This window comes from Thermobia domestica, chromosome 18 (genome assembly GCF_964235325.1).
Source record: "Thermobia domestica chromosome 18, izTheDome1.hap1.1, whole genome shotgun sequence".
Lineage (NCBI taxonomy): Eukaryota > Metazoa > Arthropoda > Insecta > Zygentoma > Lepismatidae > Thermobia > Thermobia domestica.
In genome coordinates, this window is record NC_137471.1 from 32,160,566 (window position 1) to 32,186,011 (window position 25,446).

A 25,446-nucleotide genomic window follows, 5' to 3' on the forward strand; every position below is an offset into this window, starting at 1 on the left:
TTCTAGATCCTGTTCTCAAATACATTCAGTCAACGTTCTTCCCTCAAAGTAAGCGACCACGTTTCGCAACCATACAGCACAAGAGGCATGATTATCGTTTTATAATCTCTATCAGTAGCATAAAGCTTATTTTTGAGAACAGTGTTTATGTTGAAGTTGTGTGGGGACCTACAAGTTATACTACAAAATTTAAAGAATTTTCGGATGATTTTGTGATCTTCGAATATTTCGAAAAGGCCCTCTAACTTTGTCTATGCAACGAAAGAGAAGCAATTGGAGGTAAAATTACTTACGAAGGCCCCAGAGGACCGAAATTATGTAGGAAGAAATCATCGTCGATGGGTACGAGATGAATGCGTGTTATTTAATTATAGATATATGTACCCAATAGCATCAATTAGTAAGTGTTGGAAGGAGGTATTGTATGTTTTTGGAACGAAGTTAGTAAATTAGTGTAGATATATTTGGTCACTATGTTCCTTGCATTTAACCCCTATCAGCAATATTTCATTTCATTTTCGTCACACATATAAGTGCACAACATTCCTCCCATAAAACTATAATCACTTACCTTTAAATTGCTGCCAGGTAAAGCTCCAATACCGTCCTTCCACTCTAGTACCTTCATAGGATCAATATCCTCCAACGTGACTTGGTTGACGTCTCCTGGATTTGGTAAAGGCTTGGTAATTTCTCCGTTCACAACAGGTGGCGGTGGCTCTGAATCCGTATTCGTAGTGCCATTCACTAGTTCCACTTTCGGCTCGATTTTCACCTCCGTTACAGGCGTCGGCTCTTCCGCCGGCTGACTGTTTGTGACGCCTTTGTTCGCGAAAGACACTGGAGGTTCATCGTCGGCAAATATTGCATCTACAGCCTCCTGTAAACATTTGTTCAAATCCTGATTTCGTCTCTTCTTATCATCTACGATTACCTGGACTTCATTACTACCGGCATTATTATTATTAGAATATACATTGTTGTTATTGCTGTTTATATTATTGTTATTATTATTAGTATTATTATTATTATTCGTATTCGTGCCGACACTTGTACTTGTCGTAGTAGTAATATAGATCTCCTCTTGGCACTTTCCTTCGATTGGTCCTGATTTTATTAAGACTTCTTTCATTCCCATAGCTTCTTGCACTACTACTCCATTTGACGCTTTGGATGCAACAGCCTTTTGTAACGTATGTTTACTAATTGGCTGCAACGGTGGCAGCTGGCTTATGTTTCCCATCATAGGCTTCGCTTCACGCAACACTGCGAAAGAAAGAAAAAAAAATTGTGAACCATTACATAATAGAAGACGATAAAGTTTGATATATATACAGTAAATCCTGTTAGCTTGGCCTCAGTTTTGAAAATCTGCCTTTTCTCACAAGATATACGAGGGATGAACAAAAACTAAGGTTACAAGGTCAATATTTCTGGAGTTTCGTCTGTTATAGAGGAATAAGAAGTGTGAGGTAATTGTAATACATAGAGTTGGCAACTGTGTCGAGTTTCGGCCATCCACCACCTACGGTGCTAGTTGTAGCTGAACACAAAATTGGTTTCGCGAAGAAGTCCGCTCAGTTATTCGACTTCTGTTGGCGAAATATGTAACCGCGGTTGAAATTCACCGGCAGCCTTCCTTAATTTGTAATGAATATGACTGTGCACAATAGATAGAAAGAAAATGCTGTGACAAGAATAAAACGAGCATGACAACTAGGGATGGCCACAAAGTTCCGGTTCCGGTTCACAACCGATCCGAAAACCCGGTTCCAGAACCGGATCTTAGGAACCGGTTCCAGACCTGGATCCGAAAACCCGGTTCCAGAACCGGATCTTAGGAACCGGTTCCAGACCTGGATCCGAAAACCCGGTTCCAGAACCGGATCTTAGGAACCGGTTCCAGACCTGGATCCGAAAGCCCCCAAAGACCCGTAAAGGAGGCAGAAAGTTCACCTTCAAAAAAATGCAAAGAGGACCATGCGCTTGTGCCTTCCCCGCCCAGACCTGCTTGTGCCCCCAGAAAAAAATTTTGGTCCACCAGTGGGTGTTTAGCCAAATGAGTTGGCCAGTTTGCCTGTTTAGCCAGAGTTTGAAAGTTACCCAGTTTATTTAGCTAAATGAGACAAGTTGCCGCTGCCTGGGCGCCTGCCTGTCGCTTCCACCATTTCATCTAGCATACTGTTCACAGCCTGCCAGCAGCTCGGGTTTCGCGTAGGGATGGTCACAAAGTTTCAGCGGAACCGGTTCTTTGAGATCCGGTTTTCAGAACCGGTTCTGGATCCGGTTTCTGACTTGGATCCGAAGAACCGGTTCCAGACCTGGATCCGAAGAACCGGATTCGTTCAGACCCGAAAACCGGTTCCACCAGGAACCGGTTCTGGCCATCCTTAATGACAACGCATCAGTAGTGGTCTACTTACCTGTTCATTACCCGCTATAGGGAATTCTAAAGCAATAATAATGGTCACTATAAACAGTACGACACAACCAACCTTGGGCTCTCTCTAACGACTTGTAAGACCGCGGTCGACCCGTTGGCTACCCCTGCTATTATTATTTAAGGGTAAAGACATACCGAAGAGACGTTGCGATCGAGGTCGTTGAAGTAAAATGAGAAATAAATGGATAAAATGAGAAATAAATTAATTAAAATGGGAAAAAGCTGTTACAAAGAAGTCAAGACTTGGGGATGTTGCAGGAATGAGAAAATACGATAAAACTTTTAGAACCATTTGGACATCACCATCAAGCAAAATAGGCAGATCTGTAGGCAATCCAAGGCAGGCTCTCCCAGAGCATACACCTGCAAAAACTATTCCGGGGATGTTACAGAAGCAAAGGAAAACAACTTGTTTCTGCTTGCTCGATCTACGTCATATGACGACCGTACGTAGCATTCGACACTAAGGTACTTTGTATATGCATTGCACCGTGCGTCTCACCTGCATTATTACTGTTGTAAAAGCATCTAAAATTTAGTTGTTTCTCGATGTTAATGATCCTGTAGCGTCTTTAGTTTTCAACACTGAAAGTGTGCTGCTGTTATTTATTTAATATGTGGATTTGAAAAATATATATAACAACCTGATGTACTCTTTAGGAAGGATCTTAAAAGCCTTAGTGGGTGGTATAGAAAATTGACCTATTAGCCTTCTTCTCCCACTACATGGTAGTTAAACAGATATTTTCTCCGAAATTCAGTTTTACCAACAAAATTCGAACTGGACGACAGATCTCGGTGAGAATAGGGGGTGGGCAAAAGCTGGTGTTCTTCGTCACATGAATAAGGAATGGAATGTCTCAAATGTTTTGGCAAAGAAAAAAGTAGTCTGGAAACTCCGAGTGCTTGATGTTGCTTTGTTATTTGACACTTTCAACCTGGTTTCAACAGAATATTTCTTTTTCCATTGAGAAGGAATGATCTATATATGCAGGCAAGTTGGTCAGTGTTTGTTTATTTCCCCCTTCTCTATATATAGAGAGAAAGAACCCACATGTGTAAGTCATTAATCACAGTGTAATGGGGACCAAAGCTATGGCAACGTCGTTGAACGTAAGTTACAATGTCACTAGTAAGAGGATACGACTGTTCGGACAGTTCCGATTACTACCCACTAAGGTTTTTAAGATTTTGATAGTACTGTAGTGCAATTTGAAAAAAAAAAAGGTTGGGTTGGTAACACTGTTAATCTAGTTGTATTGTAGTTTATGTCAGACAATGCCCCTCTATCGGTATCTGCATGATGCGAAATTGCAGCATTTTGCATCTATTAGTTTAAAAGATAGAAGAGTGTGTACACATAAATGGTCCACCCTGTATAGCAGAATAAGGATGACAAACTGTCATGGAAACTTCAATGGTCTATGTTGGCTACCTGTCAAAGATGGCCATTATTCAATGGAACTGATGGTATCGAACAGACATATTTCACTGTACCAGTGTAAGGATAATATTAAAACCAACCACGTTACTTCAGTTTTCTTGACATCTCAGCACACGTAATTTCCACTTTGGAACTGAATTTACTCCAATACTCTTGACTCATTTTATCAGAGTGAATTGAGTTGCTGCAGGGAGGTCCTACAATTTTGATTCGGGATACTTACCCCAACGTTTCTGGCTCTCATTTCAAGGATCCTTATATATATATATATATATATATATATATTTTAAGCCGCCTTCCCAAATGTTGCAAACTTTCGGAGTGCAAAAGTGCTATATCGGTGAATAAAATGTCTACACCGCCGAGTATTTGCTACACCTCCTATACCTTCTGCACGGTAAAAGTGTGTTAGGGTATGAACATGCCGAAGAGCCCTCGCGATCGAGGTCGAGGTTTAAGCCGCGGTCGCACCCTCGATACTGGCACTAACCCATGGATTCAAATGGGTAAGTGCATGCCGAAGATGTACGCTACATCGCGACCTAGAAGTCGACCGCGAGGGTGAATTAATGGTCGCAACGATAAACAACAGAGTTTGTTTTTACATCGATGTTCAGTGGAAGCATCGCTGTGGCTCGTGTTCTCATCGGTTCTCCCTGAAGCAATGCAGGGAATAAAGTAATCATTTGTTTAGAATTTCGTCTGCAGAGGATTGTGTGTACCTATGCTCGAGAGGTTTTGCTGCACTATTATATTTGATTATGAAAGACATATTAACAGAACTAGTAAGGAATGTTCCAGCAATATGGGATAAGAAACACAAACATTATAATTGATTTGATTTTTTTTTAGTTTAGCGTCCCTTTCAGCAGCGAGGCTATATGAGACGTGGACCTACTGATTAACGTGGAATCCGAACCACATGAGCTCCCGCCGGGAATCGAACCCGGGTCTCCCACGCCAACAAACATTATAATAGGCACGTTTTAAATAAAGAATGGAAGAAAATAGCAACTGAAGTGGGAATGTCAGATAAGTTATTCATGTTTATTTGAGAATTATACTGTAACTTATTATTATATAAGGCAGTGGCGGTTACAGAGAGAGGGCTTTCGGGCTGAAGTCCGTAAATTGTGGAATTTCTAAAAAAAAAAAAAAAAAAAAAAAGCTACTGTTAATCATATCTTTACTTAAGAACTTCACCACCACACCGCCCCCAATTCCGAGATAAAGAAGGGTTTCTTCTAAATTCGTTATTGATATAAGGCAAAGAAATACCTATATCAAGACGCACGTATTGATAGGGAGGAAACGTCGAATATTGGAACTGCAGTGATGAAACTTCATTTGTTGAAGTTAATATTCCCTTCACCTCGAAACCTGAAGACTTTTTTTTTTTTTTTTTTTTTTTTTTTAACTGGGAAATGATTTCTCGCCTGAGTGCTAAATGAGCATTTTTACACAGAAAATTGAAAAAAGATAAAAATCTTTGATTTATTGACAGAGATGGACAAAAGATGAGACTCGAACATTTTTGCGAAACAAGAGACGAGACTGGCATTTCTCATATCTCGACTCGCGTCCGTCCCTATCCATAAACTGTTTGGTTATTTCAATTTCAAAATGTCGTTTTGCAAGTGGCAATAATTTCACACGCGTCATAGTAATATTTCTCTGCAAACTGAGAACGTACAGCGAGGATGCGACCTCTTCGCTATGTGCGCCCTTCATCCATCTAGACCTAGACATCGAGGTAGCGATCGCGACGTCTCTTCGGTATGTCTTTACCCTTAAATAATAGCAGGGGTAGCCAACGGCTCGACCGCGGTCTACAAGTCGTTAGAGAGAGCCCACGGTTGCCTGTGTCAAACTGTTTACAGTGACCATTATTATTGCTTTAGAATTCCCCATAGCGGCTAATGAACAGGTAAGTAGACCACTACTGATTTCTGAAATCATTAGAAGATCTCAATTCCGAAAAGGTTGCTACCCCTGAACTATAGTAGAGTCGGTAAGTAGTCTACCTGCCACCTGATGACTTATGTTCGATCCCCACTATGGGGATGGAGGAGGAATTTTTCTCGTTTTACCCTCGTTCCAATGCGGATCTGCGGTAGAACAGTGGCTATGACTACATTAACCTGAATTAGCGCCGAAGTTAAGGAAAATGTGAAGCCCTTTCCTCCTCTATTGCACCTTCATGACCTGCCCGGCAAAGTGCACGCTTTTCACTTATTACTTAACAAGGTGGATTCATTTAAATCAGTCTAATATAAATCACTTGAATTTTTTAATAAAAATCGTTGATTTAAATCAAATTCCCGAAATCAATTAATTTAAAGTGAAAACAAGTAAAAATCTCATTTCTCTTCTGTTATTTCGATTATGGAAGATAATAATCATAATACAATGAGACTCAAACGTATGTACAACACAGCATGAAAACGAAAGTCATGAAGAGTATGATTAGAGAAAATCCCGTTTTGAACAATAAACGAAGCAATCCTGCTTTTTCTTTTCTTCGTAACATAGGATTTAAAAATCGTTAACTACTTTAATGGGAAAATCACCACGGATATTTAAGACGAAAATTCTTTTGTATGCGAGTCCGTTTGTTCCCAGATAGTAGGGGCGTATTTAGAGGGCTCCGATCCTCTCTCCGAAACTTAATTTTTTTTATATATATTTCATAACTTTAGGCTAAATTTGTGTATTTTATATGTATTTCGTGCCGCAAGCTAGTTCCGATTTTTTACAAATATGCCCGTGCCAAGTATCAGTAACTTTTGTAAAAGTCATGTTGATAAACGTTGCTGTTCTTATTCCTTAATGCTTAAAAATCACCGTTTGGGATTGAAATAGGTTAACTATTGGGGATTAATTCAAAATTCAACTCAATATCTTCACTTAAATGGCATAATTAACATTTTAAAATGAATTCCTATTTTTCTTTTCAGTTCGTAACTTGTATTATATGAGGAAAAAGAGTTGATTTAAAAAAAAATCAACAAAAATTATTTTTAAAAAATAACGATTTTTTCCCACCCTGTTACTTAACTATTTTGGTTATACTAACAAAAACTAACATAAAATGCATGTTTTAGATAAATTTTAATCTAAGAAAGTTAAATTCTCAGATCCATGCAATTTCTATTGATGAGACTCATATAATATTCAAAATCTTAATATTTCTACGAAAGCTACTGCAGTACAGTCAGACGTACATTTATTTTACTCTTACGTGTCGAGTGGTAGAATAGCTCGTGCCGATTTAACACAGCAGCAGACTGCGACAGGCCATTCTCAATTGGAAGCGCTACCAAAACAAAGCTGACTGATGGGAATATCTGGAAAAATGACCTAAGTCTACAGATTGATAGATATTATCCAATAATTTACATGATGCAGCCGATGATAATTCCCAATCAATACGAAACGACGATGCTAATCGATGACATACCAATTTGGCCACTATATATATATATATATATATATATATATATATATATATATATATATACACAAGAAAGTTTCAATAATTATTGTCTCATATATAGAGTTGAGTTGAATTTCAGTTTAGCGTCCCTTTCAGCAGCGAGGGTATGTGAGACGTGGACCTACTGATTAACGTGGAATCCGAACCACGTGAGTTTCATATATAGAAGTAGTTGAACAAAAATATTGTGCTTGTAATATGTTGTACTCTAAAGCTTTAGCACTATGTATGACAAAGTACAGGGCTATGTCATTGATACTGATTGTGTTTTCTGCTTGTTCCAGGTACAAAGTGCGTCCAGATTGTGAAAATGGAGAAAACTTAAGTGCTTGCCGCGATTAAGTACTTCCAGATGAAAAGCCGATGGAGATGCACGCTGATATGGTCAAGGATAGAAACGATCTAAATGATAATATCAGTGCACATATCTGCATTTACAGCTATGTCGAGAAGTCAATAGTCTGTCGCTTCTAGGACCATTTACAAATACTACTTGTGTCAAGAAAATCTTACACAACACCAACTGTCGCTGCTGATAGGATAGAAATACCAGAGAACCGTTACTAAAAGATAAAGAGGCAACGCTCACACGATTATGTTACAAAATATGCTTCTATGAAAGCAAATCAGTTCTTGAGTGGAACTCACTAAGGGATGGTTCGCCTTCAACTTTGACCTGTAGCAAAATAAAGTGTCAATTAACATTACTGACAAAACATTTCTCACCACAGAAATATCACAAGTAACAATATTAGTTAATATATTCGCGTATTTCAATTATTATATTTTAAATTAAGGGTTCGGTGACTTTTGAATCACATTATATACTTATTTTATGTAAGTAATAGAAGAAAATTATACCGGAAGGATATAGCTAAATAGTACTCACCATTCAGCGACCCTTTCCCATCCGTTTGTATTTGTCCGTTAGAAATCTTGAGGTTTATCATGTTGCCTTTTCCTGCTACTTGCGTGGGAATTGCCATGGGAACTAGAAGTGTTCCTTGCGACGTAGGTTGCTGTACGGTCACCATTTTCGGCTGAGCAGCACTCCCTGTTGTCGACGACGGGTTGGTCGCAGGAGACAGCTGAGGTAATACTGAAAGTGATGCTGGAACAGGGGTCAGAAGAACCTTCTGATTGGTTGGCACAAGTCCTGCAGGAAGCGTAGGACGAAGGGGTGGGGCAGGTGCTGTAAGAACTAACTGCTGACTAACGGCAGGAGTTTCTACCTTATTCCCGCCTTTGATGATTGTCCCTAAGTAGGTATATGTATGCTTGGTTGACGGTACAGCTCCGACAGGTACTGCATTCATAGCTGCAACCACCTGACTTCCTGGCACCATGGCGACAGGCCCTGCTGGACGAGGCGCCTGAATTACAAAATGACTAGGAGCCGGAACGATGGTTGATTTAGTTGATGTGACAGCTACGGGAGGTACTGATGCAACCACTGGAGTTGAAATCCCAGGTCGAATAGCAGTGGTCGTTTGTGCTGGCGCCACAGTAGCCGCACTCACTTTCGCTGCTATCGTTGGAACAAACTGGGTGTTTGTAGTGACGAGTGTCGGTCTTGTTGCAGAAACAATCTACCGTGCAAAAGAAAAAACAAAAGAAACGTGTAAGTTACGTAAACAACTAAATTTATGAATGTATACCTAACATTTTAAGTGTACCTAACATATAAATCATCTATAAATTCCTTCCTCCCGGTGTGTGGATAAAGCTTTCACTGATTGTTAAACGGGATGTTTCAGCTTCCAAGCTATTTATCCCCGTCCGACACATTCTTACTAAAAACAAAATACCAAAGTAAAAACAATGATCTGAAGCAGAACTTCTAAAAAGCGTAAACTCAATGAAATAATAAAATAACATAGAAAACTCTATAAAATTTAGAATAGAGGTCGGGAAAAGCTACAAGAATAGATAAAATAGAAAATATACAAAAAATGAAATGAAATCTTTTAGTTTTACGTTCCACGATTATGCTGGCTAGGCTAAAGGAGACGGTGATGATGAGAAATGAATAGAATGAAGAAAGTGGGAGGAAAACGTGAGAACCCCGAGAAAACCCATGCACACGATGTCTGTCCACTACAAAGCTCACTTGGCGCGAGCTGGGAACGTTCTACCACTGAGCCACCGCGGCCCTTAATATACAAGGAAAGTGACTAGAACAGAAATAATAATAATAATAATAATAATAATAATAATAATAATAATAATAATAATAATAATAATAATAATAATAATAATAATAAAAACACGCAAAATCTAAAAAGAAAACCGTCAGAGATAGTTACACATTTAAATAACGCAAATAAAAACGACAATATGGTCACAAAATAGCAGAGTTATCCCCCAAAAGTTGACTAATATTTATTCGACACACCTAGATACAGCTTTAAAGATAAGATTTTCTTTTACAGCTCGAAAACTTATGTTAAAAAATTTCCGTTTAGCGTTCGAAATTTTCAAGTCTGATATTTTCATTGAAGCACTTACAAGAAAGAAAAAGAAAGAAAAAAAAACGGGGGAGAGGGATTCAAATTAGTCCGTTGCGCTCTTTTCCAATTACGAAAACATACTCTGAATTTTAATTAATACATTTTCAATTAATTTGCTTTATTTTCTTGTGATCTATTTACGAATCAAACTGACTTTTTTTTCTTGATGGATAAAAGAAAAATTTATAATGAATTCGTTATAAAGTCCAAAGCTTCTAATTTACTTTGATACCTAATATGAATGTGCCATCATTTGAGAATTGTGATTCATCCACCAGAGTGAGCAATTGTTATTTCAGTGCTCATACTGCAAGACATGTACACTCATGTTCAAAATTATTGTCGCATGTCTATAAATATGTTGTTGTAATAATATAATTTGATAACAAATTCACCCAGTATTTCTTATAATGTTACTATGCGTATAATCGGAAAAGACATGTATGTGGCAAAATTCATGTCAAAAGAGCAGTAAATAAGAACAATAAAACGAAAATAAAACTTTTTTGTCCATTTAGCAACATTTTGTTTTACTAATTGTAATTTTCGTATTTATAATTCTTTTCCTATGAAATTTACCACAAATATACATTTCCCGGTTATACAAATAGTATCAGTATTAAAAGTACCCTGGAAAATCATTATCAAATTACATTCTTACAAGAAGGCAGTTATAGATATGCGACAATCATTTTGGACATGAGTGTACATGGACATAAAATACACACTGATGCTTTGTAAAGCTTCAGTTATACTATCTTCAATTGCTATTATATTTAACGAGTAGACTGACGTGACAACAGTAAAGATTTAAGGTCAAAAGATCTATCAAAATTGGATCTGTATTATTGTGGCGGCTGGTTTTTAGAACTGGCAACTAGATCAAAGCATATACAGTACTTTGATCCCTGCTCATTGCTAAAGATGACATATGGTACAGAATACTAATCAATGAAATCTTCTCACCTGACTCACAGGAGTCATCATCGTTGTTAGTTTTGACTGATTGCCTGACTGTGTAACTGCGATGGCTGTTGTCGTGCCAGCATCACTCACACGCATGGCATGTGCAGGAGGTCCTTGGATGTAAATGGGCACCAACGGAAGCATTCTGGTTCCTGCCTGTGCTGGTGCAGAGAGTGCCTGTTGCGTTGGAGATCCAGGAACTGTAAGCGAAGGACCGGAGGTGACAACGGTTACTTGTTGACTTGCAAGGGTAGTTACTGTACCATCTGTCACAGCTGACAGTGTGGTGGTACCCTGAATGGTGGGACCACATGGTGTTATTTGGACACTCGACACTGATGTCATTTTGATTCTGAAAAATAGAAACAAATTCAGTATTACAACAAAAATATTCCAACTCAAATATGAATAGTTTTACTTTGTATCACGATGTAATTGCATTCACGTTGCATTCTTAGTTTCAGTCATTCACGCTGATACCATTTCAATTTCTTCTAATGTTCCTGAACTGGATCCATAAGCGAGAGTTTGTGCCTTCCTGAGAGATAAAGTAAAATAAACTCACTACTCAATGTTGTAGCGAACTCAGCTTATGAAAGAAAATGAAATGAAATTTTTAAGTTTTACGTCCCAGGGTTATGCCGGTGAGGCTAAAGGAGACGGCGATGATGAGTAATGAATGAAATGGTGGAATGAAGAAAGTGGGAGGAAATGGAAGAATCCTGAGGAAATCCACGCACACGGTGTTTGTTCACCACAAAGTTCACTTGGCAGGGGCTGGGATCGAACCCGGGACCTCAAGCACCAGAAGTGAACGCTCTATCACAGAGCCACCGCGGCCCCAGTTTATGAAAGAGTATGATGCCAAGTTTATAGTTTTATCACTGTTTCAAATTTGTTGTTGAGTAAAAATTCAAAGTAATGATAAAACTAAAAACTGTGTATCGTAATTTTTCATCAACCCGAGTTCATTGAAGTAAACGAACTCATTTCTCAAGAAGGTGTAAACCTTTACATACGGATCCAATTCTGCAACATTTAGAAATCATCGAAAAAGAAGTCAGCGTACACTGAAACAGTTTGATTAATACAATTATTTCGTGATACACGGTTAAGACTATCCATATTGAGTAATTCGTTACGTATCCTATGGCATCCATCAGCAATTAATCTATTCCAATTATTGAACATACATGAATCACAAAAGGTTAAAATATTCTAATACAGTATATATACAGTGAAATCATCCTTAATTAAGACACCTCTTGTTGTCTCGGCAAAGATATTTACTTGTTATTGTGGGAGAGAACCCTCCATTTTATGAACACTCTCAGATACCCTAATATTCTTCTTTTACCTTTATGTTTCAGTAACTTTTTCATAACGGCCATATACGTATCCAAAACTGAAAATACTTCAGTCGTCTGAAAATAAATCATCAATTTGTCTCTGTTCAACTGATTCAACGATACAAGTAAATTCCAATCAGAAACTAGTGTTTACATTTTAAACACTACACTAGAGCCCGCAGAATTATACGACAGGCAACTATTGTAGACTTCGTCTCAAGAAATTAAAAAGCGGTCACGATTAGTTCGTTAATCTGTATGTTCAGTACCGTAAAACCTGTTAACTTGATTATCCTACAAACCTGCATTTTCTCGTAAGACATGTAATAATTATTACTCTGTAAGTTGGCCACTTGCCTATCTTGGCCTCAACTTTATAGAACCTGCATTTCTCCGTAAGACATGCACAAATTATCTCTATCAGTTGGCCACATGCCTATCTTGGAACTTGGTCGCATTGAAGCAACATTTGTCCTATGATATTAAAGACTTGGCCATGCAAAATACCATATTGTTGTAATTTTTCCTGACATTTTCATCTTTCCTATATGTCAGGCTGATGTGTTATATTTGTGAATGGTCCTATGATTTGTTATGGGAGAAAATGACCAGAATACCACCCTAACTGATAAATGCGTGAAGGAAAAAGTCTTAAAGAAAACTACACATAGGAACTCAACAAGTGGTTGTATTTGTTTACTTTCTTCGTTTGAGAGAAACCAATGAACATGTCGGCGCCTTTCTTCAATGGAGAATTTCAGTAACTCAAGAAAATTTTCACGGCTAACAATCTCAACTAATGGCACCTGATGGTTATCAATAGCTTGTCAACACGTAGCGAAGCTCGTGAGATATGCATTCGCTTAAGATTTTAGCACCTTTTGCTCTGGGGTAAACACTGTAGCTGATTCACAACAGGCGGTTAAGCTTAAAATTAAAATGTCATACAGGCAAAAGAAATAAAATATATACAGGGTGGACCAAAAGTAGGTATACAGTCCCGTACTGATCAACTCATTGCTTTTTATATCATTTCTTATTCTTATCCGTCAGGTAGACTTAGAACAGCCGAAGCAAATAAACCTATAAGCTAAAATGTTATACTTGATCAGTGCAGGGGAGTATATCTACTTTTGAGTCACGCTGTATACGAGTAGAATGAACCATCACCAATAAAATTACTTTTAAGAACTGATTTGCTCCGAAGCTGTGGATATCATCCATTAGAAAAAGGAGGAATTCTTCTGCAACCGAAAAGAACATTTATAAATAAATCGATTTCTATAAACTCTATCTATTTCGATATACTCTTTCTATTTGATTTGTTTTAGGCTGATGCAAGGCGCACCTTGCTCCCTATTTTTTTTATATAAATGTATAGATTTATAAATTAATAATCCATATATATATTTATTAGTATATTTAGTTAACTTGTATATTGAATTTGTAAATGATCTGTATATTATGTATGCTTAAAAACTTTTCTTTATGGTGGAAACACTTCTCGCTGGGGTTGCAGAAGTGAACTTTCTCTCCCTTTGAAGAGGAAACTTGTCCCCCGCCCTCCACGAAAGGTCCCTTAGCTGGTCTCCGTGGACTACTATCAATATGAGACGAAATAGGATAACAGGGCTTCACTTTCTGGAGACAGCCACTGAATGATGTGGTCTAAATTGGTTGGAGGTTCTGAATGAGAACCTGTTTAGGCTTTAATACTTTTGAATCCAGCTCTGAGAGATGGGCTGTATAAGAGGTTCCTAGTGAGAACCAAAGTAGGGATTCTATTTGTTAGGAACACCACTGAGTAATGTGATTTTAGGTTGTTGGTTCTGAGCGAGAACCAAGGTTTAACTTTTTTAAGTTAGCGGGCTATTTCCTTATGAATCCGCTAGTTTCTAGTTAATTTAGTTATGTAGAGTTTCATAATATTTAGTTTGTTCGAAATGTAGGACGGGAATTTTTGAGAAATGTTTTGGATGGATTTTAGTTAGGGAGTAATTAATATTTAATTTCTCGATTCCCAAGGGAGGAGATTAGGGAAGGAATAGTAGACATCAATGATTGTTCCATAGAACACACTTGAATTACTAAGAGTAAGAATTCTATAGTCGGGATTCTACATTATTGAGGCCTAGTCTTGAAACATAGAAGAAGCTGACAGAGAATTTCTTTAGTTAAGAATTCTACCTGGGATTCAATGTACGGATCCAAATTGTACCTTTTCCTAACCTGAATAAATTAGCTAGTTTCCTCAAGTGGAACGGAATGTAGGTCCAATGAGTTCCACGACAAAGCTTTACGTGACGCACTCTATAAGTGACTAGCAGTACTGATACAAAATAATTACGGAGTGTACTAAGTTTAGAAATGAACGCGAGTTGGTTTAACTTCACAGACCCACCCTAATTAATGTCTTATAAATAAATTTGAGATACAAGTCCATTTGTAAATTCTAGTCAGGAACAATTAAGATTTATCTTAGAAAATTTCATAAACCAAAACACTCTTAGTTAGTGAATAAACTGATAAATTAAAAAAAAGGTGTTCTCTGATTTATATTCCTAAAAACCGTTCCGGAGATACATTATGATATAAAATTCCCCTACACATTTTAATATAATTTATAATAGGAGAGTCTAATTGCGCAAACCTGCTTCTCGATGAGTTAAGGGAGAAGAGAATTCCACAAGAGTAATGAATGATAACGAAGGTAAATCCATTTTACAAATTCATAGTGAGTACTATCTGGTTAAGAAGGCAGAAGAAGAGGAATTGAAATAATTAATGTGAATAGTTAATTCATTGATACTTGGTATAGTTTCAATTAAATCTTTCCTCAATTCATTATAGATTTAAATGTGATTTTCTACAATTGGTAGTTTTTGGTGGTTATCGTATCTAGTGGATTACTTGGTAGAGAAGACTGGAAGCTAAGTGAAGCGTAGAAAAGGGCGCTATAGAGAGTAGAGAGAGGCGTCCAGGCTATAGGTTGGAGATAGTTTTCGCACTGAATAACTCAGCGTGCTGTAATATCAATTTCTATAAACTGTGTATATGTGTTTCTACTTTTTTATCATTATTCGTGTGAATGTGTTCCTGTACTAGAGGGTATTCAGGAATTGTTGTAATGTTCTTAAAACTATATATTGTTACAACATAGATCACGCCTATTTTCTGTTTCAATGGCGGCCAAAACACACAGGTTTCATTGTATTTAATACGAATGTTGGATGTTTTTACTGTGTTACTTTTACTTTCAATACGGTCAGTACGTGAATTAAGAAACTCTTCACACAAGAATTTTGCAGTACACACCCACATTAACACATCCCCCTAGCGATACTTTTGTTTTTTTACGAAGTTTTTTTTTTTTTTTTCTTCATTTCTCCAGTTTACTTGAAGGTCCGTAAACAGAAAGTTGCTCTTTCAGGGGCGACTTCTAATCTCCAACCTGTGGTCTCGGCTGTGCCACAGGAAAGTGTACTTGGGCCCCTGCTATTTTTTCTGTATATGGACCACCTCTACTCACACTTATCAGCTAATCCTAGTAATCTTTTTGCTGGTGACTGTAAGTTATACAGAGAAAGATTGTGTTTCCATGACACGAGGACATAAATTATCGTATAGGCTGGTGTAATATGTAGCATTTGAAACTTAACTTAACTAAACTAAACAGCGTGAAATATAATATAACCATTACTTTGAAAAAGTTTGTTCCCTCCGAATATATTAACGGTTCCCCTATAATATATTCTACTAGTCATAGTGGTCTTGGTGTCATCTTAGACTCGAAACTCACGTTCTCTGACCGTATCCCCTCAATAGTTGAGAAATCAATGCGTATGTTGGGACTTCTTTTACCGATTTACTGAACTATGCACTGTGGCATTATTAGCAACATTCTGTAAAACTCTAATAGCACTCAAGATCGAATACTGGTCTCCCTATGAGCCATGGCTGCACCTACACATCTCTCTACACTTGATTACTATTCTCAATTTCTTTACTGCTATAGTACACTTTTTTTTTGTTCCCGCACTTCGGATATTACCTAAGGAGGAACACTTGCGATATCTTAATATGCAGTCCGCGGGAATACGCACAAATGCCTAACCTGAAATTTCTTCATAAGATAATTAATAGAAACTTAAGATCGGAAACCCTACTTCAAGAATTATCCTTACGTGTCCCTTCCCGCAAAACTATCCTTACGTGTCCACCTATTCCATCTTGCCCGCTCCAGGTTAGCAATTATACAGGGGTCCCCTTTTCACAGAATAGCGAACTATTATTTTATACAACTGATGAATTTTCTTTTCGAGGTGCCGGATGTTTGACAGAGTAATTAACGCGTGTTGGCTATATAATATTAACTTTTGCACTCTTTGTTGACAATGTTGATATTTTATTTCTGTTTGTTAACGTTTCCCTGTGTAAAATGGCCAAGTTATGCTGTATCTGTGAATTTGGTCAATCAATAAACAAAATAAATAATTCGAACACTAAATATAATATTTCAATATTACCCTATAGTAGAGACCTGCACGGGCCGAAGTTTTCGGCCTGAGCCCATTCCAGCCCGAATGTACATAGGCCCGGCCCAGCCCGGGCCCGAAAAGTTTTGGAGATTTCCAGCCCGAGCCTGGCAAGCTTTTTAAAATTCTTGGCCCGATAAATTTTAAAAGTTTCATTTTGTAAAATTTTTCACGGGCACACTCCTTCAACGTTTGCCTTTATTCCAATTATTGTTTAACGAAAGTCAATAATTATTAAAGAATTGCAATTAATGGGCCCCAGCCCCTCAACCTGAAGATAAATCATTGTTTGCCCACCCAAGCCCGGCTCGGCCAAAAGAAATAACAGAGTCGGCCCGCCCAAGCCCGGCCCGTGCAGGTCTCTACTCTATAGTTACAATCGTAGCTAAGGTATTTACTGCATGAACCATTAGTAACCTAATTTGTGTTCCTTCTCTGTGACGGACACCTCTTTACAGACAATGATATCGGACATCTTGCAACATCCACCAACCACTATCCTAACAACGATTGGGTTGCTCTTATTAGTAGTGGAAGGAGACAAGGCTCTTATGTTTTCAAACGGAGAACACTTAATTTTTTGACATTAAGAGGTAAATATTCTGGAATTCCGGATAACGCATTGTGACTTTACACCACACTGTATATCTGGACTTGATGCATGATCATCTTACATTCAGATGATGAACAAGTGGGAAAACAGGTGTAATTCGCTTTCAGATTTACGACTTAACCACACTTAAGCTGAATGCTAGCCCAATTTAAGCCTTCTCACTAAGGTCAAAGGTCATCCTCAATCACAAAAAACTAAAAGAGAATGAAAAATATACAAAAGTAAGCCAAATAGTATTTACACAACACTATTAAACAGATAAAATACTAAATGTTCCCACACTTTTTCTTACAGAGCAGAAATTTAAGTGGGCAGTTCACGACATTATTGTTCGTCACTCAAAATTTATGCACGATACGAAAAATATTGAAAACAATTATTTGTCAATGTAATGATATTTTGCAGACACCATCTGGCTCACTTCCGATTTTCGTTTTAAATTCTTCATTCCCGTTAATTTATTATCTTAAAAAAAAAAAAAAAAAAAAAAAAAAAAAAAAAAAAAAAAAAAGTGGAGGTGGGCTTACAGATGAGCCTTGATACACGAAAACTTTGCGACCAATTCACATTCTCTCCAGATCCACTCGTAGGTCGCGAAACACATGTTGAGAGACTGAGTGAGCTAAGCTATGCTAGCAGAATAATCATAGAGCTAAATACTAAACATTGTTCAGCGTAAACTCTAAACTCCGATAAACAAAATATTTGTATCCTTCCGCTTGTCACAAATACGATTGGCTAGTGATGTATCACTCCCACTCCCCACGGGGGAGGGGGGGAGCAAATTATACACTTGCATTTTGACAATACTGTCTCGTGTTGTCCAGATACAGTAGCAGCAGAAAAGAAAAAAAATTCGAGATTACCAAAAAAAAAGTATTTGAATTTCGCTGGTAAACAATTGTTGCTTAGTGAGTAAAGATTTGCTTTGTTGGTGTTTCACCACAACACTCACGGAACCGGGATTCTTGCCAGCAGGGTTGGCTGGTTTAAACCAAGGTAGTTTAAACCAGCTGGTTTTTTCAAAAAAAAACAACTGGTTTAAACCGAAAAATGTTCGTAAAAGTGTAAGTGTTTGTAAAATCTTGATGAACACACATTTGTGGGTTATCACGTTTCACTCCCGTATATTATTCGTACTATATTCAGACCTAAATTCCCCATTCATTACTCAAAAAACATTATACTACAAAAGCAACTTTTTTTATATATACACCGGTGTAAGTTTATAAATGTTTGTTTTGTGATTTTTTTGTAGTTATTATTGTTGCGTAATTGCAATCAAAGAAAAATTCTAAATATTGTTTTAATGTTTACTATTGATAAAATACATCGAAATGCCGTACTTTTGTGTGGGGGGAGGGGGTTCATACAGACCCCACGAGAGGCATTTAGTGAAATGAGAAGTATCTTTGGTATATATTTATGTATAAATGAGTCTGAGCCAAAGTGGACTCAAATAATTCGTATCTTTATACACTTTTCTTACTGATATGCAAATTAAGTCGTTGTATTTCTTTAATTTGGAACAAAAAAAAAGTCGTTGTTAACTAACTTGAACTAAATTAGTTCTTCTGTACTCCGTAGTACTTTGAAATTGTCCATATGTAATTCTGTATAATGGTTTCACTTGTGCAACTGTGTATCTTTTTGTCCTTCTGAAATGACTCTTGACAGTTATATTAAGAAGCATGTAAAGATCAGTACAACGTATTTTTATCAGGATTCCTTCGTGAGTGAGTCGGCAGAAGCATCGCATTTGTGGCCAATTAGTCCTGGTTCCGAGTTCAAATGGAGGACAATTTCTCTCGGATGTAACTCGAGAAGCAGTTTTTATTCCGCTTTAAGCTTATGTGACCCCTTCGAGAATAACCCGGCTGTTGCATAATAACATCAAGGCGAAACAAACTTATTTCTGTCCATATATGATATGAATATATAGAGCAAATTATGTAAACCAAATAAACCTGGTTTAAACCAAAAAAAAAAAAAAGTTTTTTTTTTGTTTTTTAAATAAAAACCATGTTTTTGCCAACCCTGCATGCCAGTCATCTTTCAGACTTTAAAAGCAGAACACCCGTCCACAGTTGAGTTGGCGCCATAATTACTGCGCATGCTTAGTGTTCATTTCTATTGTTTCATTAACCACACTCGATTGCAGTATTATTAGATAATCCTATTATATTTTAGTCATTTATAATAATATAGCAGTTTTATATGAAGCTTCATAGTAAAAATAATAATGCAATCACATGAACTATTTTGCGGAGGAGTACAAGCGTCGGTAGAACAACAGCAAATCAGCGAGATTTAGTTTCACGTGGCTTTGTTTATCGCAGTTTAGAGCTTACGCCGAACAATGTTTAAATGTCTATTTTCTTTACAGCATCAAACTCTTCTGCACTATGTGACACTGAAAAGGCGGTAGTCCTTTAGTGTCCCAAATTTTAAGAAAACTTTCAGCGTTCCGAATTACGCCTAACAGGGGGTGGGGCACACATTATATGCTGTGATGCTCAATTATCCAAAACATTTACAAAATATGTGACAGAAATTCTGTATAATTCAACCCACAATGTGTACCTATGCCTATCAAGATATCGAAATGGTCCTATCGCTCAAATTGCGATTCACAATATGGACCAATGACTAGAGAAATCGAAATGGTTCTATCACTAAAATTTCGATTCACAATGTGGACCAATAACTCGAGAAATTAAAATGGATCCATCGCCAAAATTTCGATTCACAATGTGGACCAAAAACTCTCGAGATATCGAAATGGTTCTATTGCTAAAATTTCGATTAACAATGCCTCCAATGACTCGAGATATCAAATGATTCTATCGCTAAAATTTTTGACTTTGGCAGCAGTGAAATCACCGCCGACGTTATTCTGACTGAATCAGTGGTTCGTGACTGTTCAACTAACAGCCAAGAAGCTGATGCTACCAGTTTTCAGCCTCGCGTGCTTTTCATTTAAAATTTCATTCATTAATATACGTATTTCTTTCGATTACTATTAGTAAACAGTCACGTGCATAAATCTCGGTTTGAGGAATTAGCAATCCATTAGTCTTCGATAAGTGTAGCCAGCTTCACGCTTAACCCTAGTTAGTACCAGTGGCTACGCAAGGGGGGAATTTAAAGTTTTAATCCCCCATCTTGGAACTCAACATGAAAAAGTAAAAGCTTACTATATTAAGGCATAAATATACACACAGGCCTATATATCAAGAACGTGCTTAAGACATATGCACTTTTATTTTAATGGCGTACGCCAAAGTAATTGATGTACTGCGTACAGACTGATAATATGCATGAAAACAAATGTAAAAACCGCAAACAAGAACTGCACCTTCACCGCATCAGGACAGAGCGAAGTTTTTGGACCGGCGCAGTAGTATGTCCGTAGGAAGCAGGAGAGCGATGGTGGGTGTACAGAAAAATTATTCATGCCAGAAAAAAGTCACCAACATGTACTAGGTAACTACTATATGCAAGAACTGCACCTATCCCTCGTCACGGTAAGTCGAAGCTGGCGGGTACGCGCGGTAGTGCATCTGTAAAGAGTACTGTGAAGCAACAGTGGGTATGAGCAAATATAATTATTCATGGGAAAAGCATGCACCAACCTATGTTAGCTGGTCACTACAAGCAGCAGGTCGATCGTGTTTGTATGTTGTGTTTACAAGTATGTTAATGCGGCTTTTGCACGGTTTCAAAAAGTATGGCATATATAAAATAACTCTCATAACAAAAACAGTCTGCCGTAAACATTATGGGGCTTAATTTCAAAAGTTGGTCGTCCGTTTCTAGCAAAATTTTGAAAATTTACCGCGAAGAAACACATAATTTGCTCGTTTGTGTGCTTGGTAATATGCAAGGAGAGCGTAACTTGTGTTTATTCTTTTATAAGCGGATATAATCGTGGAAATGTTAGGTAAGCGGAGGGAACTACTTCGCGCCAAGGTTCAGGTATGGTTGGATTGTGGGAAAGTAACGAGCATCTGTATTGTGAACATGGCTGCAGGTGTAAACACTCCAGTCTGTATCCTTACACAGAGACGGGAACTTATACTCCATTAATTCAAACAAAATGGGTCCCAACTTCCCAAACTCTAAGCTAACCCGACCCTCCCCTACTTATCCCTACCTTATTCTACTGTACCCTACTCTATTATACCCGCTTTAAAGCAGTCCTAAAAATTGATGATTTTTAAATTTTCGTAGCTGTTATTACGCGTTTTATTTGTCGAAAACCAAGCGGATAACAAACTTTGGAACAAGTGCCCATAATTGTAAGAACTTTCATCAAGTATACGAATTCCTACAGTACTTGTAATGGTTTCACACTACTAAGTTATTCTTGTAAACATAAACTACAGCTTCCTTACATTTTGCACAAACACAGCCCCAATGGAAATTATTATCTATGACCATCTTTATGACAACCTATTGTGAACCTATACCATACAAAAATTAGAGTAATGAAAGTGAAATTGAGAGCGTAACACCCCTTTGTGAATTTCTGCGTACATGACTACAAGGTTCATTATCAAACGCACGTATAGACAAATAATAGGTAAATACACGAATAATGTACACTAAAAAAAAAAAAAAAAAAATAGTAGTCAACCGCACACTTTGAGTTAACAATATTAGTAAAATACCCGAATATAAATAACGTTAACATAAATGCTAATAAACAGCTTTAGGTAACTTATTTTGCAATTTTGCAATGACAATATTATACTGACATTAAGTAACACATAAAAAGTAAGATTACATAAATACATTTAAGTAAAATTACATAATATTAATGGTAGAATACTTACTAAATATCCACTAATGCATTCTTCCTTAGAATAAGCCGAGTAATCTTGGTCACAATACCTACAAAGAGTGAAATATTTATTATGAATTAAAGAAGAGAATGTAAAATTTCAATTTAGCACGAAGGTTACCATTTATATTAATGAAATCATGGTCGTAACCAATTTTTCTCAACACCTATTCTTAAATAACTTCATTAAATTAAAACTCAGTCATACTGAACGAAATCATTAATTACTAAACAAAAAATATTTACGAACTTTGTAAATTGGGTATCAAATGTTTTCAACGTCTGAACTTACATAATAATCTCACTCAAAAATCTGTTAAGTCGATAATACTGAACGTAATGTCAATTCTCGAATATATACGTATTTTTTTAGAAAACAGTATTATATAATTACTAATAATTATTTTTTAAAAAAACGACAGATTATTAAAAACTGAGTATACCTTTAAACATTAGTAGCAGTAAAATTTCCCTAATTTTACTTTTTACACATAATATATTTCCATTTGAGCATTAACTATCGAAATACTCACAACGCAGTTGATCCATTAATTAAAATATAATGGAATATTATAAATGTATATTTCAGTATTAAAATTAGTGCGCTCCTCTGCGGGCTTCTACCTTCTTCTTTGCTATTTACGTATGTAGGATAAAAATCAACCAATCACTTGTAGCCATTTCATTTCTATTCTCTTGAATTCTTACGAACTCATGTTTACTTAAGAAACAACGAATGAAAACTATAAATCAAAATAACATTACTTTTCCATGAAGAAAATCATGTTTAAACAGTTGCATTCATGACGAAAAGTAACACTAATTTACATTTTTTCTTTTAATGACACACAGTAATAAGTTAATTCCGGAATCACTTGCGTTACGCATACAAGATAAATACAAAAGTCAATCAATATCTAATTTTGCGTTAAATTATAATCTACATATCTTTTTATAGTCTATAAGTAATTCATGTAATTTTTCCAATTTGATAATTAATACAATAACTCACCTCACTTCATATTTATTGCAATAAACAATCAACAAACTAGATTAATACGTCCATCAAACCTTCGTGCGATGGCGGTGATACACGAAGCCCCGCCCACAAGGTAAGAGGTGCTCTGACGTCATAGAATCCTCGGGGTAGCTACAGCTGTTTTGCAAATACTTTTAAAATGTTGTCCATTTCTAATACAACACACAACACTATAAAACGAATCTCAGAAAATATTTTGCCTCAGTGCAATATATTTTACGCTAATATGAACGCAGATGAAAGAAGGACTAGGGCAGCAAAATAACTTTGCCAACGAACTACGTCATACGTTTGCTGTTCCATGTTACTCCCCGAAAAACTTGACGCGTACGCAATCGAAAGAAGCAGAAGCGAATCCTCTCAAAATAAATTCAAAAAGTTGTTCACACTCCATGTTCTGTTTGGTGATCCATTATTCTTTCAGTTGCATATAACTACTGTTCGTAAAATTGAAGTTTTTGCATGTATATTAATAACTTGACAAGGCTGATCAAACTTACAAGCCTCAACGTGTTTTCTGTATGCCTGAGTCCCGACGAGAATGCAGCTTTACCTGCGCTGAGGTTCAGACTACGACAAGGCTACTACTCGCTTGTCACAGAGATCAATACTCTCGTACATACTGTTGCTGATATGAAGAAAGAAAACAATGTTAAGATGTCCTTAATCATTCATTAGCTATCTGCATTTCTCTCTTCCTGTACTGCTGGCGAAAATATGTCACTAATTCAATTCGAATTTCAGCAGCAGACTTCAACCATATCTGGGAAAGGGGAGGGGTACCATGCTGCATCATTTCTACATACTCAATGTGAATGAAAAGACAATCCAGTTCTTCGACTCTTTGAAAATTCTTTTCTTACGAAATCCAAATGACAGATCGTAATTTAACACTAAAATCAACTTTACATTACGATTTCCATTTCTTGCAAAGCAGACTATATTACATTTAAGAACCAAGCATGTGAACACAAATGCCATAAAAATATTCTTTTTAAAAAATTCAACCCTATCAGTACATACGTCAAATAGCTCTAACATAATAATTCCGTAAATGATTTGTAGATTCTATGCGTACAATATATTTTTTCTTTTATTAACGTCCATCACGAAAAATAAATAGATGCTATTGCAAGCCTATGGATGTCCTTCAGAAATACAACAATATACATATTACTATCATTTCATTTAAATTGGCCATTGTACCGCGAACAAAATATTCTGTACTACCTTTTGAAAGATTCTGGCTATTTTGTGAGACACTGTTTTCTGAAGAAACATCTTATATTTGATGTATAAAAACCGGCAGAATCTTGAACTCAAATTTTACCGCTAAATTAAAGTATCACTGAACTTGTTGAAATAAACATAACATAGTTAATTTTATACAGAAAACCATATATTATCGCTCAGTATACCAATAAATACTTCTATCAATAACAATAATGGACTAGCTAACAAATATATTCTCTAATACGCTTGGACTTCAACCTGCTGCATCATTTCAGCTAAATGTCTCGCTACATTACTGAAAAGTGTACATCATATAAAGTTTCCACACTACTGAAGCAAGAAAACTATGTTAATAGAAAAATAGGATACTGGTGCTACTAAAGAAAGCGTTTTACATCCCTTAACGAGGTAAGAGAAGTAATAAAATTAAAAATATAACAGGTACATACCTTCACAAACAGCTATCGCCATCATACGAAGGGGTGGAAATTGTATCGGCAGTTAGTACGCTATGCGCATGCGATCTGGCACTGCGATTGCGTAAGAATACACTATTCGTCGGATGCTGCCGCTACATTACATACCACATATTAGGAAGTAGCGTTATTTGGAATTCAAAAGATATAAGAGACTAAATACAAATTAAATTGTTACTTTTAAAAAGTTAATAAATTTACGGTTATGATGTGTTTATTATTGTATGTTGCCATTTAATAGTTGAGAAGGACGTATAGACGCTGATTTATCGTCCGATATCACGTTCTGCTTAGGTGAATAAGATTCATATCATGGAAGGTATCGAGACCTTGTCTGTATTTTACTTTAATCAGATATGTGGCTTCCAGACTGGGATGGAAACTGGGCATGCTTTTAAAACAGCAACACAAAGTTATTGAAATTTTATACAATTTAGATTATGCTCAAGAATTACAGGATAGGGCGAACAAATAACTGCAAAATACAATGCAATAT

General features: G+C 36.7%; 1 protein-coding gene across 4 annotated transcripts in view; it reads right to left on the reverse strand.

Moving 5' to 3' along the window:
• Positions 1 to 25,016, reverse strand: part of l(3)mbt (lethal (3) malignant brain tumor) — a 99,742-nt gene extending 74,726 nt beyond the window's left edge. The window contains exons 1-5 of one of the 4 annotated variants that reach the window (XM_081745312.1): positions 24,924 to 25,016; positions 22,195 to 22,252; positions 10,860 to 11,211; positions 8,273 to 8,972; positions 572 to 1,266 (exon numbers count right to left, since the gene is read on the reverse strand). In XM_081745312.1, coding sequence (XP_081601438.1) covers positions 572 to 1,266; positions 8,273 to 8,972; positions 10,860 to 11,204 — 1,740 coding nt within the window. In that variant the 5' untranslated portion in view covers positions 11,205 to 11,211; positions 22,195 to 22,252; positions 24,924 to 25,016. Of the gene's footprint in view, positions 1 to 571; positions 1,267 to 8,272; positions 8,973 to 10,859; positions 11,212 to 22,194; positions 22,253 to 22,735; positions 22,886 to 23,214; positions 23,669 to 24,732; positions 24,823 to 24,923 lie in introns of those variants that run through there. The other 3 variants (XM_081745314.1, XM_081745311.1, XM_081745313.1) reach the window with 3 other exon arrangements.
• Positions 25,017 to 25,446: the final 430 nt, after the last annotated feature.